The following is a 17,966-nucleotide window of genomic DNA, read 5'->3' on the forward strand; positions in this document are numbered from 1 at the left end:
AGAAACATAGTACCTTCTATTTCATAGCTTAAATAGGTGTAGCCTTCCCTTATGCTTAGATATTAGAAATGCTTAAAACTAATAAGCTGCGTATACTCATTTAATAATTTAATATTGAGAACAAATATTGCAAACAGCCTAATTTGATGTACTTCTCATAACATTTTCTCAGTGGTATTTATATATAAAATACTGTTTCTGATTTGAATATACATGGATTTTCAGTAAGAATCTTTAAAAATTTCATTATTTACAGAAAATGTTAAAATGATTTCATTGATGTACTGGTAGGTTAATAGATCTATGACAGCCATTTGAGGTAGCAGCTCAGCATTGCTCATTTTGTTAGCTTTGGTTTGAAATTTTTTCTCTAGTGGTTGAAATGTAAGTCTTGCAGTGGAAAAAATATTTCCCCCTCTTAAAATATCACATAGAAGAATGTTGTCCACTAAAATAGAATTAGGTAAGGGCTTCCTGTATCATTTTTAGGAGTTTCCATCAATAATAATCTCACAAAGGCTGCTCTTTCTTGTTCAAATAATGACGTCATTTTGAAAGCATCTTTACGTTTTTTATATAAATGATACATTATCAAATTCAGAGTCTTCGTAAATTATTAACTCTTAAAGCAGGAGAGATACCGCCTCTCCTCAGTGATTTCAAAATAATTTCTACTTAGAGAAATCTGTTTATTCATTTCTGAGTATGAGTGTTGAATTAGGATGTTTTGGTACTTCAGGCAAAATAAATAAGTTATATTCTGAAAGTGTTCTGACTTAGGGGAAGTTTGTAAAGATTCATTTTCTCCGGCAAGCTCTCATATTTAACTTGCTGTGTAACCTAACCTAACGACATTTGGTTTTTTTAAATCTAAGTTTGTTGTACTTTTAATCTATATTATACTGTGGTGTATGATAAAGATTTGGATGCATTTAATGTAAAGTTCCTGCTGTAGGAGAAATTCTAAATTTAGACTAATATTAATCTGAGCAAGATCTGGTTTTTTGGGAGTTGTTTTTCATTTTCAAAGTGAAGTAGGCCTGTAAACTTAAAAATGAAAGTTACCAGGTATATTTCCTATTTCAAAATGTACCTCTTTCTTTTTGCCTGTATTTTCACTCACTTATATGTTGTTATTGATTAGTATTTTAGAACCAAAGGAAAACTATTGAAAAGTTAACTATTGGAAACTAAAGGAAATTTGGAAAATCATATCTTAATTATAATCTCTGAATAGGTTTTAAACTATTTTAAAGTAGTTAAGTTTTACTTAGATTTCATTAATTTAGAAATCTTAGATAATTTTCACTGTTAATACTGAGCTATTACTATATGAAAAAGAATAATTTGTCAAGGAAATTGATTAGAAAAGACTAGAGGATGACTGTTTAAAGCACTTCTGTAGCACCTATTTGCACCATATAGGTACAGTGAAAATGTATGTAGATAGCTCCAATGTACTGATTTTAAGCCTTTTTCATCTGTTAAAGTGCCACTCCTTAACAACTCCAGCTGTGGAATGCTTTGTTAATCTACTCGGGAGTTTTTTAGGCTCTTGAAACCACTTAATTAGATTGCATTTATTAAGATTCAGTATTCAGATCCTTTTTTAATTTGTATTCCTTTCTTCTTACCATCCGTCATATACTCCTCATTGTGATTATACTGTAAAATACTTTTTAAAGCCTACTGATCTAAAGAATACACTCTTTTAAATACTAAAAGACTTTTGGACTTAAAATCTATTGGAAACTTAAATTGAAACAATAGCTGCCACTTAGGTGCATAAAGTACTTTCATAATTATTTGATACCTCTTGTTAGGTGGCAGTTTCACCTTCTTTCCAATTTCTTTTTTCTTTTCTTTAATATTTGGTAATTGCAGATTTGATGGTTAAATTAATAGATTTTCTTTACTTAGGTCAAACTGTCTTCATTTCTCATTTGTACAGAATTGGGTATGTTCCTCTGCAGAAGGGTTAGCTCATTCTTTTCATCTTTAAGCTTTTAAAAATACTTAGTCTGAATGTTGTTAGGTAATGGAATAACCATTCCTTTTCAGCTTTTGATACATTTCCAAACTGGCTGGCAGAGCCAGGAGGAAGTGAAGGCATTAAAAACACTAACTTTGGTTGGTTGCTACATTCTTAGTGCTGAGACTATAACCTTTGTTGGTTGATTGATAGAGAACAAGAGAACACAATCCTCGTTCCACTAACAGGTAAGGAACCCTTGTGATAAACAGTTGGTATGAGAGGGAGATTACTTGATAGCATTTTATAGAAACTTTATCCCAAAATATAACATGTGCCAGAAATAGGATACTGTGACTGACTGTATTTCATAGAACAAGGATATGCAGCACCATTATATTTAGAATAAGATCTGAAATTTAATAGGGATGTATTACTCTGTACCACAAAGCATAATTGATCTGTTTTCCAAAGGCAACACTGTTAAAATTTATCCTGCAGTCCCTGTAACTTTAAATATGTATCTGCCTATCTTGTTCTCCTTTCAGCTTTTCCTTGATCAGATGCTATGTGCTTTGAACTTCCTTCTCTTATTTACCTTATTCCTATAATAAAGCTAACTATTTTCTAGTATCTTTGCCATCATCTGTAATTTGGGTATATCTTACTGCCTTAATTTCTATGTTATAGCCATTAATGATTATTCCTGGTTCTTCTTGACCCAAAAGAAAATGATTATGCATTTTAAAAAAGATTTTGAGTCTGTATTACCTATATTCACTATTCTGCCTTCCCAGTTTTAAAGCTGAGTGCTTGAAGAATAAATCTTTTCAGTGACAGTAGTCATAAGCTTTGATAAAATACAGGCTTAGCTTTGTATTGCTGTAATACGGGCCTATAGTGTGATTAATTCTTTAAGTTAATGAAGACTTGAACTCAGAGAAGAAATTCAGCTTCTTAGACTTTCCCAAAGTTTAGTAGTATTCCTGTTAATATGCTTGATTTTTTTCTGTTTCTACTTTTCAGTCCATCTTCTTTTCTTTGACAGAAGAATTAACTGGGACTCCTCCTTTGATATATCTGAGGTTGCGTGCCTTTTCCCTGTCCCTTAAAGACAACTATGATCTTGTTTCCAGTCATAATTTATCATTTTTGATTTGGTCTTCCACTCAAAGTTGAGTGGTTTATCACAGAGTGTGTTATGGCTTAGACCAATACAGGTCCTTTCTTAATAGTTACTGAGGAATTAATCATTTGTGGTGACAGACTTCTAAAATTCAAATGAAGAAGGCACTAAAGAAAGTATGCCCAAAGGTAGCTCTTTTTATCCTGAGGATAAGCCATTACAAACTCAAATGACCAGAGAATGTAATTTCTTAATAAGAATTTTTTCTTAAATCTATATTCAGCTCTCTATTTCAGTGCTTCTCTCCTACCAGAGGTGCAAGGAGTGATCCTAGAACCACAGATACAGCCAAGACCACGGAGAGCTTTTGACGTCAGGGGTCCACTTTCTCCACTGAACCCTTGGAGACAGAATATCCAGCTTCTGGAGAGAGTGGGAAAGGATAATAAACAAGTGGGTGCTTTCCATTATTTACTTGGGTTAATTTATAGATTGGAGTGTCCTTCCATTGCCCATTTAATTCTATGGTAAACTCCTTGGGTTCATTTAAGAACCAGGTGGGACTGCAATCTGTTTGTTTTTCTAAGAATGCTAACTAGTACTCATTCAAAAATGAGACCTAAAATTTAATTTTCTCTCCAGATAATTAAAGCAGTGGATGATTTGGGGCACATGATTTGACGAATGCCTATGTAGTCCACAGGAATTTTAAAAAGGGAATATCTACCCATTTTGGCCTTTATGGTATTAGTGGACTTCTAAGTGCTCTTTATATTCCAGTAATTTAAAAGGTTCTGTATTTCATCTTTGGGCAAACTGGACATTTGAAGTCTAATTTATACAGTCAGATGTCCAGGTGTTATCCTACCCTGTTAGTGAGAACCTTTTGGTCTTCTTCCTACCTCAAATGTTAGGACTTCATATTAGATCTTTTAAAAGATGCAATGATAGTACTATTACGGTTTTACTGTCAATTCTAGGCTTCATTCTTTAATAAAAGATAAGTATGAATGAATGTAAGTTTCAGGATACAATATCCCTGAAAGCTATGTTTAATATACTCAAAAGTCATTTTTTAGTCCCTAGGAATAAATATTTGTGGTAAAAGAACCCTTTCCTAGATTTCACCCATGGCATTAAGATGGTTTTCTCTTAGTTTCTTTGATGCCAAGGGTAGGATTTGATTCCAGGAAGTTCTTATCACCTATAATGGGTAGAATGTGAACTTGTTACCTTTTGGCAAGTTTTCATTTTTCCTTGGTGGATTCCTTCTGTGACTCCAGGTATCTTGATAATGGGAGACTGGTTTATTTGTTCTCTAATTGCCCAGATTTCTTTCAACTGGTAAAACATCATACTTCTTCAGCAAAAGGAATTCTTCTAGCAGAGCCTTCATGGATGATATCTGTCACACATGCCAGCACCTGCAGTTTGGAAGGCAGTGGTGAATGGATCCATGCAATATGTCTAGAAGACACAAGGATGAGCCAGCCACCTGATCTTGTCATTTATAAACTTTTAAGAATTACTCTGGTTTACTTTTGGTCTGAAAATGGAAAGGCTCAAATAATGAAATAATCTTTTCAGATTGGAATTTTACATGGCCATGAAAATATTTCTTTCTATTCAGAAGACTGAAATAGAGGAAGCTTGAGAGACTCCTTTCTTTTAAAAGCAGCTCTCTGTATCTGTTTCATTTAAAAGATTTGTGGGATTGAAAATCACCTTAACGAAGTAGGCAAACTTTTTTTAAGTAGTAGAGGAAGTCCAGAAAACTTAATGAAATGGTTGTTTTTGTTGCTTGACACTGAAAGTAACTAGTAAATAAAGGGTGAACTTCTTAATTATTTGAAAACTGCTTTTAATATTAGGATATACTCTTTTAGCTCATCTTTGGTGGTCTTGAGCCTTATTATAATTGTCAAATCAACGTTTCTAACAGAGAAGTAGAAGAAATATCTCTTGAGATGGAAGTAGCTTGGTCTGTCCTCTAAAGTAATAGCTACCTGTTAAACTTGAGGTATTTTTTTTCACACTAAAGGCATACTAAAGTTTGAATAATACACAAAACAGTAGTTTACAGAATAGAGGCACTTAGTATTAGAATAAGCCTGTAGGTGTGAAGGAATAAGTGTTGCAAAATAGTTATTTATCCAAGCCATCAATTAATTGATTGAAGTAGTTATCAAATGTTTCTGTTTCTCTCTTTCTTTGGTATCTATTAACTGGTCAGTCAAAAGCTATTAAAGAAAATTTTTAAAGTCACATAATGCTGCCAGTTTGTTAAATTTGTTATACATTTTAAGAACAGATATTCTAGAGTTATTAATATGGAAGCAGCTAAAATGTTTTAGGAAATCTCAAAAGTTTTAGAAGCCACGTTTGCTAAAGTATAACCTGCACTTAGTCTTTCTTGGCTCTCTGTATTTTTTTATCATTATAAATAAATTTTTGTAAGTATAGTACTTAAAAGTAAGTTTAAAGGATCAATTTGAACTGAAATTTCCCCAGAGAGCTTTGAATTCCCATAAATGATTACAGCTTTTTACTCCTGACTTGTTTTTAGTAAATGTTAATAAGACAATTGGTTTACAAACACATATAAATTTAAAAACAACTGTTAATCATTTTAGGAAGAACTGAAGGAACTAAAAATGAGATTTGCTTGGAAATTAAGTTAGTTGAATTCTTTGAACCAAAGTACAAACCACTTTGTGTGGCCTGTGAGATTATAAGCTTCTTGTTTCAGCTTTGAAGATGAAAAGTGATTTAATCTCTTAATCTCATGCTTTGATTGAATTTTAGCTCTGTTCCTTAAAATATGCAAAAAGAAATGTAAGTGCATTACTAGTCACCTCATGCCACTACAAGCTATTTATTTAAAAGTGAAACTTTTTGTATATTATTGTGAACTGATTTGTTTATTTAAACTTTTGGTGAATTTACCTTTGAATTTTTTTATATTTTATGTCACAAAATGAAGTCCTATATTTTTCAGTGTTTACTTTATGAATATTAATATAAACTTTTTTCTAGAATGACTAATTGTGTAATATCTGTATTATGTGATAATTTAAAATCTAATAAATATTTTCTCCATGAAAAAAATGCACTTACTGATAATGGCTTATTTCTGTTTCAGGAGTAGAAACTGAAAACTGCAACAGTATTTTTAAATGTATTTTAATTTTAAGTGTCTTTCTCTAAGTATTTCTGAATATATATTCTACCTTTCTGTATGTTACATTTTTTTTTTCCCCAGAAAAAACTTTTTTGAACTGTTAAAGTGATTCTTCGTGGGGGTCACCAGTGAATGTATGAAATAGGTGATTTGTTTTGTATGTTTTTGCATTTTCCTGATTAGCATCATCTTACCTTTGTTTCCAGAATTGGATTTTTTTAGATGCAATTTTTGTACATCAATTTTGCAAACCATTAAAACTCTCTTGAGTTGATACTGTAAATATCAAGAGTAATTTGGCCAAGTCTTTTGATGCTAGATTGATCAAAATATAACTCTTATAGAATAGCATCCAAAAACAGTTCCTTTACCCAGAAGAACATTTGAAAATAATGGCTGATTAGGGACTATGCAATTCATAAGAACTGTTGAAGTGAAAAATGTTTTGTATTTTAGTGTTCTGCTTGCACAAATAATTGTAGAAGGAGAAATCTTGATCTCATAGTCTCTTGTTTTTAAATCTTATCAAGACAGCATGGAAAGGGTAATATTTAGTTTCATTGATTCTTGTTTTTATAGCTACATAATTTAACTTAATTGAAGCCACAGGAACAATTTACCTTTTCTATGCAGGATTTGCTTAGAAGCTAGAGGATTTCCTTTCAGAGTTGAAGAAAAGTTACTGAAGAAGTAGACCCCCAAAATTAAAAATAACGTTAAGATGGGGTCCTAGGCAAGAAATAAAGATTGAATTAGTGACAGTTGGTGGATTAAAATGTAATAATTTGGCTCCCAAAAGAAATTATACTCTGAAAAAAATCAAATTTCTAAAAGGCAGTTATGATTTAGAATAGCTGTTGTATTGGGGGTGGGGGAAAGAAAGGAAGCTAACATTCTTGGCTTTATTAACCTGGTAAGTTTGGAAAAAAATGTAAAGATTCTGTGGACAAAATTTTGTTTTCAGAATTAAAGCTTTTAAAAGGTTTACAGACACAGTATATGTCAATGAAAGGCTGTATTTTATTTGAATATAAAAGAAATCTATAACTTTTCCTATATGTGTATGAAAGGGTAGGGTAGGCATGGAAGTTAAAATACACCCTGTATTAGAAACCTGAAAAATATTGCAAAGATAATGGTGACATGAGTTTTTAAAAATAATTTTTAAAACATAGACTCTTCTCTACATCATCAGTAACCTTCAAAATAAAAATATTACAGATTGTTGAATTTGGCTTACCATTGTATTTTCAAGGTGTAGGAACATAGGCTTATGGTTTAACCATCACTGACTAGATTAGTATAAAAATCTGTTTTGATTGTTCTTTAGTAAGGAAACAAAGTTTTTTTTTGTAGCTTCTGTTAAAAAAAAGTAAACATGACAAGCAGTGTGACTGCAAAATCCTGACTTTATAGGTTATTGTAAATATGTACACAGATCTTATTTTCTTTGCCATGTTGAAGTAGTCTGACAAATGTCAGTGCTTAGATGTCCTAAGCAATTTTTTGCTTTATTTTTATCCAGGTATTTTTGTTTCCCTTTAACAATAATATTTCATAGTACTTTAGTCCTGAAATGTGAAAGATTGTTTCAAAATTAAGTACTTAGGTATTCTGGAGTGATTTTTCCACTAATGTATACATCTAAGGTAATTAAGATTACTTCAGTAAAAATGTTAGTGAACTTTGAAGTATTCACTGGAGTTTTCAGGCATTATGATCAAAGGGATCTTTGCTCAAGAGGTAAGGTATGGCATAGGTAGAAAAATATTCAAAATATGTTTAATATTTGAATTATAATGTAAACAACAGGTATCCATGGGTTTTCAGACAGATGTAGAATTAGGAAAGTGATTTTTCTTAAAACTCTCAGAGAAGAGAAATTGATAAACCACAAATTTGTTTTTGTATGTTTTTGGAGTGCATTTAGAAACATGTCCACAGACATTGTACTGTTTGTATATGTAGCCTCCTATATTCCAAGGCATTTCTTACCCCTGCTCTCTTAGTATTTATGACTCATATTTAATTTCTCAAGCTTGAGCACTATAAAAATATTGTACTTTGGTAAGTTGAGTACATATTTCATGAGATTATTGCCTGGAATATTTTTGGCAAAAGTTTTTGCAGGTTTTGGCAAAGCAAAAGGAAAGTACGGTCTCTTTTTGCCCGTTTCTATTAAATAATACCTAGAACTTAGAAAACAATTGCTCAACTTAGTAACTTTTATTTTGGTTTGAGAAATTAAGGAATTCTGTAAACGTTTACTCAACACTGTAACTCAGAAATCTTGTCCTGAGGATCAAGAAATAACATTGTTGCCTGGTATATAAAATAATTGACAGGAGAAAGTGATATACTATTATTCTCTAGGGAATAAGTAGGTTCAAAGGGTTATGTTAGAATAATCAGTATATCTAGAAACGAAGCAAAATGCAATATTGAATATGGACAAGGTAGGAAAATAGGACTTTTCCCGCTACAATTAAATTACTAGTGTAATTTACTCAATAGAGGATAACATCGAAAAATGCAATAATCCTTCATCATGTTTTTGAGTTCTTAAAAAACAACTGCTAGGCCGGGCGCGGTGGCTCAAGCCTGTAATCCCAGCACTTTGGGAGGCCGAGACGGGCGGATCACGAGCTCAGGAGATCGAGACCATCCTGGCTGACACGGTGAAACCCCGTCTCTACTAAAAAAATACAAAAAACTAGCCGGGCGAGGTGGCGGACGCCTGGAGTCCCAGCTACTCGGGAGGCTGAGGCAGGAGAATGGCGGGAACCCGGGAGGCGGAGCTTGCAGTGAGCTGAGATCTGGCCACTGCACTCCAGCCTGGGTGGCAGAGCGAGACTCCGTCTCAAAAAAAAAAAAAAAAAAAAAACCGCTAGTGGACATTTTTGGCTTTTTTTATTTATTTATTTTTTTATTGAGACAAGGTCTCACAGTGTCACCTAGGTTGGAGTGCAGTAGCACCACTGTAGTTCACTGGAGCCTGGAACTCTTAGCCTCAAGTGATCCTGTTGCCTCAGCCTTCTCTGCTATAGGCATGCACTGCCATGTCTGCCTTTTTTTTTTTTTTTTTTTTTCCCCCTTGAGACGGGGTCTTATTTTGTTGCCCAGGCTGGAGTGTAGTGGCTCGATCATGGCTCACTGCAGCCTCAACCTCCCCAGGTTCTGGTGATCCTCCTACCTCAGCCTCTCAAGCTGGGACCATAGGTATGCACCACTGTACCCAGCTATTTTTGGTATCTTTTTGCAGAGTTGGAGTTTATGTTGCCCAGGCTGAGAAGTGATCCTCCCTCCTCAGTCTCCTAAAATGTTGAGATTACAGGCATGGGTTACTGCTCCTGGCCTGGCCTTTATTAAAATAATTTGCTATTTATTCCATTTTACTTTGATGTAGAAAAAGTGATAATGTGAATCAATATGCCACCATTATCTTTGCTAAGTTCTTTGTTATAGAACTTAGCATTTCATAGCTGATTCCATGTACATTCAGGATACTGTTTTTGTTTGTTTGTTTTTTTGGAGACAGTCTTGCTCTGTTGCCCAGGCTGGAGTGCAGTGGCGCAATCTCAGCTTGCTGCAGCCACCGCCTTCTGGGTTCAAGTGATTCTCCCACCTCAGCCTCCTGAGTACCTGGGATTACAGGCACCTGCCATCATGCTTGGCTGATTTTTCTATTTTTGTAGAGACCGGGTTTCACCATGGTGGCCAGGCTGGTCTTGAACTCTTGACCTCAGGTGATCCACCCGCCTCGGCCTCCCAAAGTGCTGGGAAGGGACACTCTTTGCTAAGAAGTTGATTCAGAATTTGCTTCCATGCCTTTTTTTTTTTTTTTTTTTTTAATTTGATATGGAGTCTTACTCTCGCCTAAGCTGGAGTGCAGTGGCATGATCTCGACTCACTGCAACATCTGCCTCCTGGGTTCAAGTGGTTCTCTTGCCTCAGCCTCATGAGTAGCTGGGATTATAGGCATGGACCACCACACCCAGCTAATTTTTTGTACTTTTAGTAGAGATGAGGTTTCACCATGTTGGCCAGGCTGGTCTCCAACTCCTGACCTCAAGTGATCCATCTGCCTCAGCCTCCCAAAGTACTGGGATTACAGGCATCAGCCATCATGCCTGGCTAATCATGCCCTCAAGTGAACCACTACGCCTAGCCCCCCCTCCCATACCATTTTTACTTGAAAATTACTTTAGAATTACCTAGCTTAGCACCTTTATTTTACATACAAGATAATTAGTATCCAGAAATACCACATACATTTCTAATATACTATTTTTAAACAAATTGTAGTACTCAAGTCTCTTCACTACCAGATGTACCACTTTACTACTTGCTGCTGCTTGTTGATCCTAGTTTGGGACGACAGAGCAAGTCTGATCCCTTTCAAATGTGACAGCCTTCAAGATAGCTATTACTTTTCCATCAATTCCAAGCCCAAGTCTTCTACATATTAAGTATCCCCATATTCTTACCTCTTATTCATGTAGCATGCTTTTGAGATCCTTAAAGATTTTGTAGATGGGCTGGGTACAGTGGCTCGCACCTGTAATCCTAGCGCTTTGGGAGGCTGAGGCAGGCAGATGACAGATCAGGAGATTGAGACCATCCTGGCTAACACGGTAAAACCCCGTCTCTACTAAAAATAAAAAAAACCCAGCCGGGTGTAGTGGCGGCCGCCTGTAGTCCCAGATACTAGGGAGGCAGAGGCCGGAGAATGGTGAGAACCCGGGAGGCGGAGCTTGCAGTCAGCTGAAATCGTGCCACTGTACTCTAGCCTGGGCGAGTACGTCTCGAGCAAGACTCCGTCTCAGAAAAAAAAAAAAAAAAAAAAAAAATTTTTTGTAGATCTGTGAGCGTACTGCAGTTTCTGTAAGTGTGTGACACCAAACCAGCACATTACAGATGTGCTCTGTCTGGGCTATTATAACACATGACCTTCTGTTACCTTTGGCCTGGAATACTCATACCACTTTCTCCTTAAATATTTATCCAGTAAAGTGCTTGATTTTATGCATGTTGAGATTCTCCTAGGCAGAGAAATTATAGTGATATGAAAAAGTATTTTGTTTCTAAAAATTAGGCTAATAGTCTGTATATGCAAAGTATGTGTATTTTGCACAGCTTATCAAAGGAATTGACTCAATGTTATAGCCACAACCTTGGGAAATCATGGAAAAGTACAGTCTCAATTTAAGTTATTTTCGGTTTACTTTCTTAATTCTGACTTTAAATTGTATATTAAGTTGTGTAAGTATAAAATGTTATTTTTCAGGTTGTATTTACTGATTTAAAGATAACCAGGCTTGTTGGAGACACTTGTCATATGACTGGTATTGAGAAGAAAATAAACTTGAGTTTAGTAACATAATTAAAATTAGTGGAAAAGTGTGGGAAATATATCAAATGGCAGAAGATGGTGAAGAAGTAGTCCTGGAAGTTTGAGAATATGGCCTAAGTTCTAATTGAGGCACATTCTTGTATTGCATATTGAAATACAGTATAAACATTCTGCTATAGCAACATTATTTTAGTAGTGCTTTTAATTACCATTTAAAATATTTATCTTTCATCCCTCAAATCTTGAACTCCTGGAAGACATGAGGTGTTTTATTTATTTAATGGTTGCATGTATATCTAAGGGTATAGGTACCCCGATTTGAGAAACACTGATTGAGTTAGGATATATCCTGTCTTGCCTCAGTTAGAAAGAATTTGGGGGAAGATAAGAAAAGAACAAACATTTACATACCTACTCAGTGTACCTTTGCTAGGTGCTTCACGTATATTTACCTAATTTAATTTAGTTAACCTGTGAGAAAGGTGATAATTTTTTCATTTTACACATAAAAATGTTGAAGCTCAGAGGTTACAAGACCTGGCCAAGGACATATAATCAATAAGCAGTGAAGATGGCATTCAAAGGCAGATCTGTTGATCTATTACACCATTGATCATGCATTTGCATATTATCAGGAGAATTTCATACAGAACCTCAGGGTCTGAATTAAAGGGTTATTTTAGTATTTTTTAATAGACTTTTTTAAAAAAGGGCAGTTTTACATTTATGGAATAATTGACCAGTAAGTATAGAGAGTTCACATTTACCTCCTCCTCCCTCCCAGTTTCCCCTGTTACCATCTTTTGTTAGTGTGTTACATTTGTTATAATTGATGAACCATTATTGATCAATTATTAATTAAAGTCCATAGTTTACATTGGGGTTCATGCTTTCTGTCATGCAGTTCTATGGGTTCTGTCAAATACATGTCATGTATTCACCATTAGTATCATACAGAATAGTTTGACCTAGAAATGTCCTTTGCTCCCTTATTTGTGTGATCGCTGGATCATATGGTAAGTTAATGCTTAGCTTTGCAGTACAGAGACTGTCAAACTGTCTTCCAAAGTGGCTTTTCCATTTTGCATTCCCATCAGCAATGAATGTGATTTCTGTTGCTCCACATTCTCACCAGCGTTTGATATTATCATGTGATTGTAGCTACTCTAATAGGTGTGTAGTGGTATCTCATTGTTTTATTTTGCAATTCCCTAATGATATATGATGTTGAACATCTTCTCATACACTTTCAACTCAATCTGCTAAGTGTCTGCTTACATTATTTACTCATTTTAAAAATAAGTTGTTTGTTTTCTTTTTTTGAGTTTTAAGAGTTCTTGATGTATTTTGGATACCAGCCCTTTATCAGGTGTTTGGTAAATGTTTTCTCCCAATCTGTGGCTTGTCTTCTCATTCTGTTAATACTGTCTTTTGCAGAGTTGAAATTTTAATAAAGTCTGCCTTTACTGGGGCAGGATTTTGGTGGTGTATCTAAAAGTTTAAGGCCACCTAGACTTTCCCCTGTTTTATATTCTACAGATTTTTTTTTTTTTTTTTTAAGTTTTGTGGTTTACATTTAGATCTATGACTTGTTCTCAGGTTTTGTGAAAGGAGTAAGGTTTGTGTTTACATTGATTTTTGAGGGGATGAGGGACGTGTGATGTCCAGTTGTTCCAGCACCATTCGTAGAAGACTGTTCTTTCTCCATGAATTGCCTTTGCTCTCTTTTCAAAGATCAGTTGACTATATGTGGTTCTAAATCTGGACTCTTTATTCCATTCCACTAATCTTTTCTTTTGCCAATATCATGCTGTGTTGAATACTGAAGCTTTTTAGTAAGTCTTGAAGTCTGGAGAGTGTAAATCCTCTGACTTGGTTCTTGAATATTGTGTTGGCCATTCTGGACCTTTTGCTTTTCCATGTAGACTTTCAAATCAGTTTGCCTGTGTCCACCGTGCCAGGATTTTGGCTGGGATTGCACTTAATCTAAAGATCAAGTTGGGAAGAATTGGCATCTTAGCATTATTGAGTATTCCTATCTATAAACATGGAACATCTCTCCATTTTTTCAGATCTTTGATTTTTTGATTAGCATTTTTTAGCTTTTTCCTTATATAGACCTTATATGAGATCCTGTTTTGTTAGATTTATACCAAAGTGTTTAATTTCTTGGTGTTAATGTAAATGGCATTTTAATTTCAAATTCCAATTGTTCATTGCTGGTGTATGGGAAAGCAATTGACTTGTATATTAACCTTATATTCTTCAGCCTTGCTGTTAGTTGTTAGTTGCAGGAATCTTTTCCTTGATTCCTAGGGGTTTTCAACATACACAATCATATCATCTGCAAACAAGTTTTATTTGTTCCTTTTCAGTCTGCATACTTTTCATTCTGTTTGCTTATTGCACTAGCTAGGACTTCCCAGTATAATGTTGAATTGGGGTGGTGAGAGGAGACATCCTTGTCTTATTCCCAATATTAGGGGAAAGCATCCTTTTTCACCAACAAGAAAGACATTTCTCAACAGTAAGTGAGATGTTCACTGTAGGTTTTTTTTTGTTGTTGATACTCTTATCAGGTTGAGGGAGTTTCCCTCTCTTCCGAGTTTGCTCAGAGTTTTTGTGAATGGATGTTGGATTTTTGTCATATGCTTTTTCTGCATTCATTGATAGGATCACATGATCTTTCTTTAGCCTACTGATGTGGTAGATTTTATAAACCGACTTTTGAATGTCAAACCAGCCTTGTATATATGGAAAAATCTCACTTGGTCATGGTGTAGAATTTTTTTAATACATTGTTGAATTTGATTCGTATTTTGTCAAGGATTGTTGCATCAATGTTAATGAGAGGTTGGTCTGTAATTTTCCTTTCTAGTATTATCTTTGTCTAGTTCTGTTACAAAGGCCTCACAGAATGAGCTAGGAATTGTTTACTGTCTCTGCTTTCTAAAGAGATTATAGAGAATTGGTATCATATCATCAGATACCTGGTAGAACTCTACATGGGAAAGTTATTAATGATTGATTCAATTTCTTTAATAGATATGGGCCTATTCAGTTTATCTGTTTCTTCCCGTGAGTTTTGATAGGTTGTATTATTCAAGGAATTTGCCCATTTCATTTAACTTACCAGATTTGTGGAGACAGAACTGCTCATAACACTTATTATTCTTTTAATGCCCATGGGATCAGAAGTCATGGCCCCTCTTTGATTTGTGGTAGTATTTTTTGGTGTCTTTTATTGGCTAGCCTGGCCCTAAGTTTATCAGTTTTATTTATTAAAGAACTAGATTTTGATTTTGTTGATTTTTCTGCATTACCATGTTTTCAGTTTCATTGATTTCTGATCTAATTTTTTTTTTCTGTTTGCTTTAGATTTATATTGCTCTTCTGTCTCAGTTTTCCTAGATTATTGGTTTTTAGTCTTCTTTTATATGCATTAAGTGTTATAAATTTCCCTCTTGCACGGTTTCTGCTGCATTCCAAAAATTTTGATAAACTATTTTTATTTTCATTTAGTTTGAAACAAAAACAATTTGAGGCTTCTTTGACCCATGTTATATTTAGAAGTGTTTTTAAATTTCTAAGTATTTTGTGGGTTTGCAACTATCTGTAAATATTTGATATGTGTTATTGATTTTTAGTTTTATATTCTTTTACATTTGTTATGTTTTTATTGCCCAGAATGTGGTCTGTTTTGGTGAACGTTTATGTGAGCTTGAGAGGAATGTGTATTTTGTTTGTTGTTGGATGAAGTAGCCTGTAGATGCCAGTTAGCTCCTGTTAATTGATGGTGCTGTTTAATTCAATTATGTCTTTACCGATTTTCTGCCTTCTGGATCTGTCAATTCCTGATTGAGGGTTGTTTAAGTCTTTAACTACGATAGTGGATTTGACTGGTCCTCCTTACATTTCTTTCAGTTTTTGCCTCATATTTTGATGCTCTATTGCTAGGCACATACATATTAAGAATGGTTATATCTTCTTGGAGTATTGGCCCCTTTATCATGATGAAATGCCCTTTCTTTATCGTTGATAATTTTCCTTCTTCTGAGATCTGCTTTAAAATTAATGCAGCTATTCCAACTGTTTTGATTAGTGTTAGCATAGTATATCTGTCCCTATCCTTTTACTTTTAACCTCTATGTGTTTTTATATTTAAAGTGAGTTTCTTGTAGACAACATATAGTGTACAGTTGGGTCTTGTTTTTTTAAATCCACTTTGAAAGTCTCTGTCTTAATTGGTATATTTAAGCTGTCACATTTAAAATGATTATTGATTTAGTTGGATTAATTATCTGGTCTAGGTTCGCAGCTTTTCCGTTCATTGCTCTTGTTCTTTTTAAAAAACTTTATTTTGCCTTCCACTCTTTTTCTGCCTTCTCTATTACTAATTGAACATTTTAAATAATTCCATTTTCTGTCTGCTCTTAGCATATCAATTATACTTAAAAAATTTTTGTTTTAGTTATTGCCCTAGAGTTGGCAGTGTACATTTACGACTAATCCACCTTCAGTTAACATTAAAACTGTTTTATGGGCAGTGCTGGTACCTTATAACATAGTATTCCCAATTATTTTTCCCATTTCTTATAAAATGCTGTTTTTTATTTTGCCTTTCCATAAACTATAATTATTCAATATATTGTTGCTGTCATTATATTGAACAAACATGTTAGATCAGTTAGGATTTTTTAAAATAAATGTTTTGTTTTTATCTTTTATTCTTTAATGCTTTCCTTTCTTTGTGTAGATTTGTAACCTATATTATCCTTCTTTCGGAAGAACTTTTAACATTTTTTTCAAGACAAGTCTAGTAGTGACAAATTATTTTTATCTGAGAAAGTCTTTTTTCTGTTATAATTTTTAAGAATTTTTCTGCATGCAGAATTGTAGGTTGATAGTTTTTTCTTTCAGCACTAAATATTTCACTTCAATCTCTTGCTTTCATGGTTTCTGAAGAAATGTCTGATGTAATTCTTATCCTTGTTCCTCAATAGGTAAGGTTTCTCTTAACTACCATCTGTGTCTTAAGTATTTTTTCATTGTCTTTGATTTTCTGCAGATTGAATATGACATGCCTAAGTGTAGATTTTTGGTATTTATCTTACTTCATGTTCTCCAAACTTTCTGCATCTGTGATTTGGTGTCTGTCATAAATGTTGGAAAATTTTCAGCCATTATTTCTTCGATTACGATTTTAATGATTTTTCAGCTTTACGATGGTGCAAAAGCAATATGCATTCAGTAGAAACAATACTTCTCTTGCTATGCTGGGCAGCAGCAAGCCTCAGCTTCCAGTCCGCTTGCCTTTTTGACTGACAGAATTTTCACTCAGGATGGACTTATTGGGACTTAAGTGGAGGAGCATCTGTATTCTGTTTCCTTCTCTCTTTTCTGTATTGGATTCCTATTATGCATACATTTTACCTTTTAAAATTGTCCTACAGTCTTAGGATATTTTATTCCTTTTTTTTTTCTTTGCTTTTCAGTTTTGGAAGTTTTTATTGACATATCTTTGAGCTCACTGATTCTTAGGCCATGTGCAGATGATCTGGTAACATGCATTCTTTTTTCTGTTGCTGTGTTTTTTATTTCTAGCATTTCCTTTTGATCCTCAGAATTTTCATCTCTCTGCTTATATTACCCATCCGTTCTTAACGTGTTGTCTACTTTTTCCACTAGAGCCCTTAGCATGTTAGTAAGTTATTTGCAATTGTTGGCCTTATAATTGCAAAATATCTGCCATATCTGAATCTGATTCTGACACTTGCTTTGGATCCTCAGACTTTTATTTTTCCTAACCTTTTAGCATGTCTAATGGTGTTTTTTGTTTGTTCGTTTGTTTGTTTTTGAGGCAGGGTCTCACTGTTATCCAGGCTGGAGTGCAGTGGTGCAGTCTCAGCTAACTGCAACCTCCACTTCCCGGTCTCAAGTGATTCTCCAGCCTCAACCTCCTAAGGAGCTGGGACTGCAGGCGCAAGCCACCAACACCTGGCTAATTTTTGTATTTTTGTAGAGACGGGTTTTTGCCATGTTCTGCAGATTGGGTTCGAACTCCTGAGATCAAGGCGGTCTGCTCACCTTAGCCTGCCAAAATGCTGGGATTACAGGTGTGAGCCACTGAGCCTGGCTATGTTTTGTTTTTTTTGTTGAAAGCTAAATATGATGTATTGGGTAAAAGGAACTAAGATCAGTAGGCCTTGAGTATGAAGTTTCATGTTGATCTGGCTAGGGGTCAATCTGTGTTTATTTGCTGTTGATGTCAGAGGCTAAAATTTCCTATAGTGTCCTTGATTTTATCTACTCTGTGGTATTTGGGTTTCCCTAC

At 34.4% G+C, this 17,966-nt stretch overlaps 1 protein-coding gene across 7 annotated transcripts in view; it reads left to right on the forward strand.

The window, feature by feature from the left end:
- LOC105491702 (TSC22 domain family member 1) overlaps positions 1-17,966 on the forward strand; it is a 145,184-nt gene that overhangs the window by 33,780 nt on the left and 93,438 nt on the right. For 2 of the 7 annotated variants that reach the window (XM_011758289.3, XM_011758286.3), the window contains one exon: positions 3,395-3,551. The exons of 2 other annotated variants lie outside the window; for them this stretch is intronic. In XM_011758289.3, coding sequence (XP_011756591.2) covers positions 3,395-3,551 — 157 coding nt within the window. Of the gene's footprint in view, positions 1-3,381; positions 3,552-4,428; positions 6,211-17,966 lie in introns of those variants that run through there. 3 more of the 7 variants (XM_071081352.1, XM_011758290.2, XM_011758287.2) reach the window with 2 other exon arrangements.

The sequence above is a fragment of the Macaca nemestrina genome, chromosome 16 (assembly GCF_043159975.1).
Source record: "Macaca nemestrina isolate mMacNem1 chromosome 16, mMacNem.hap1, whole genome shotgun sequence".
Taxonomy (NCBI): domain Eukaryota; kingdom Metazoa; phylum Chordata; class Mammalia; order Primates; family Cercopithecidae; genus Macaca; species Macaca nemestrina.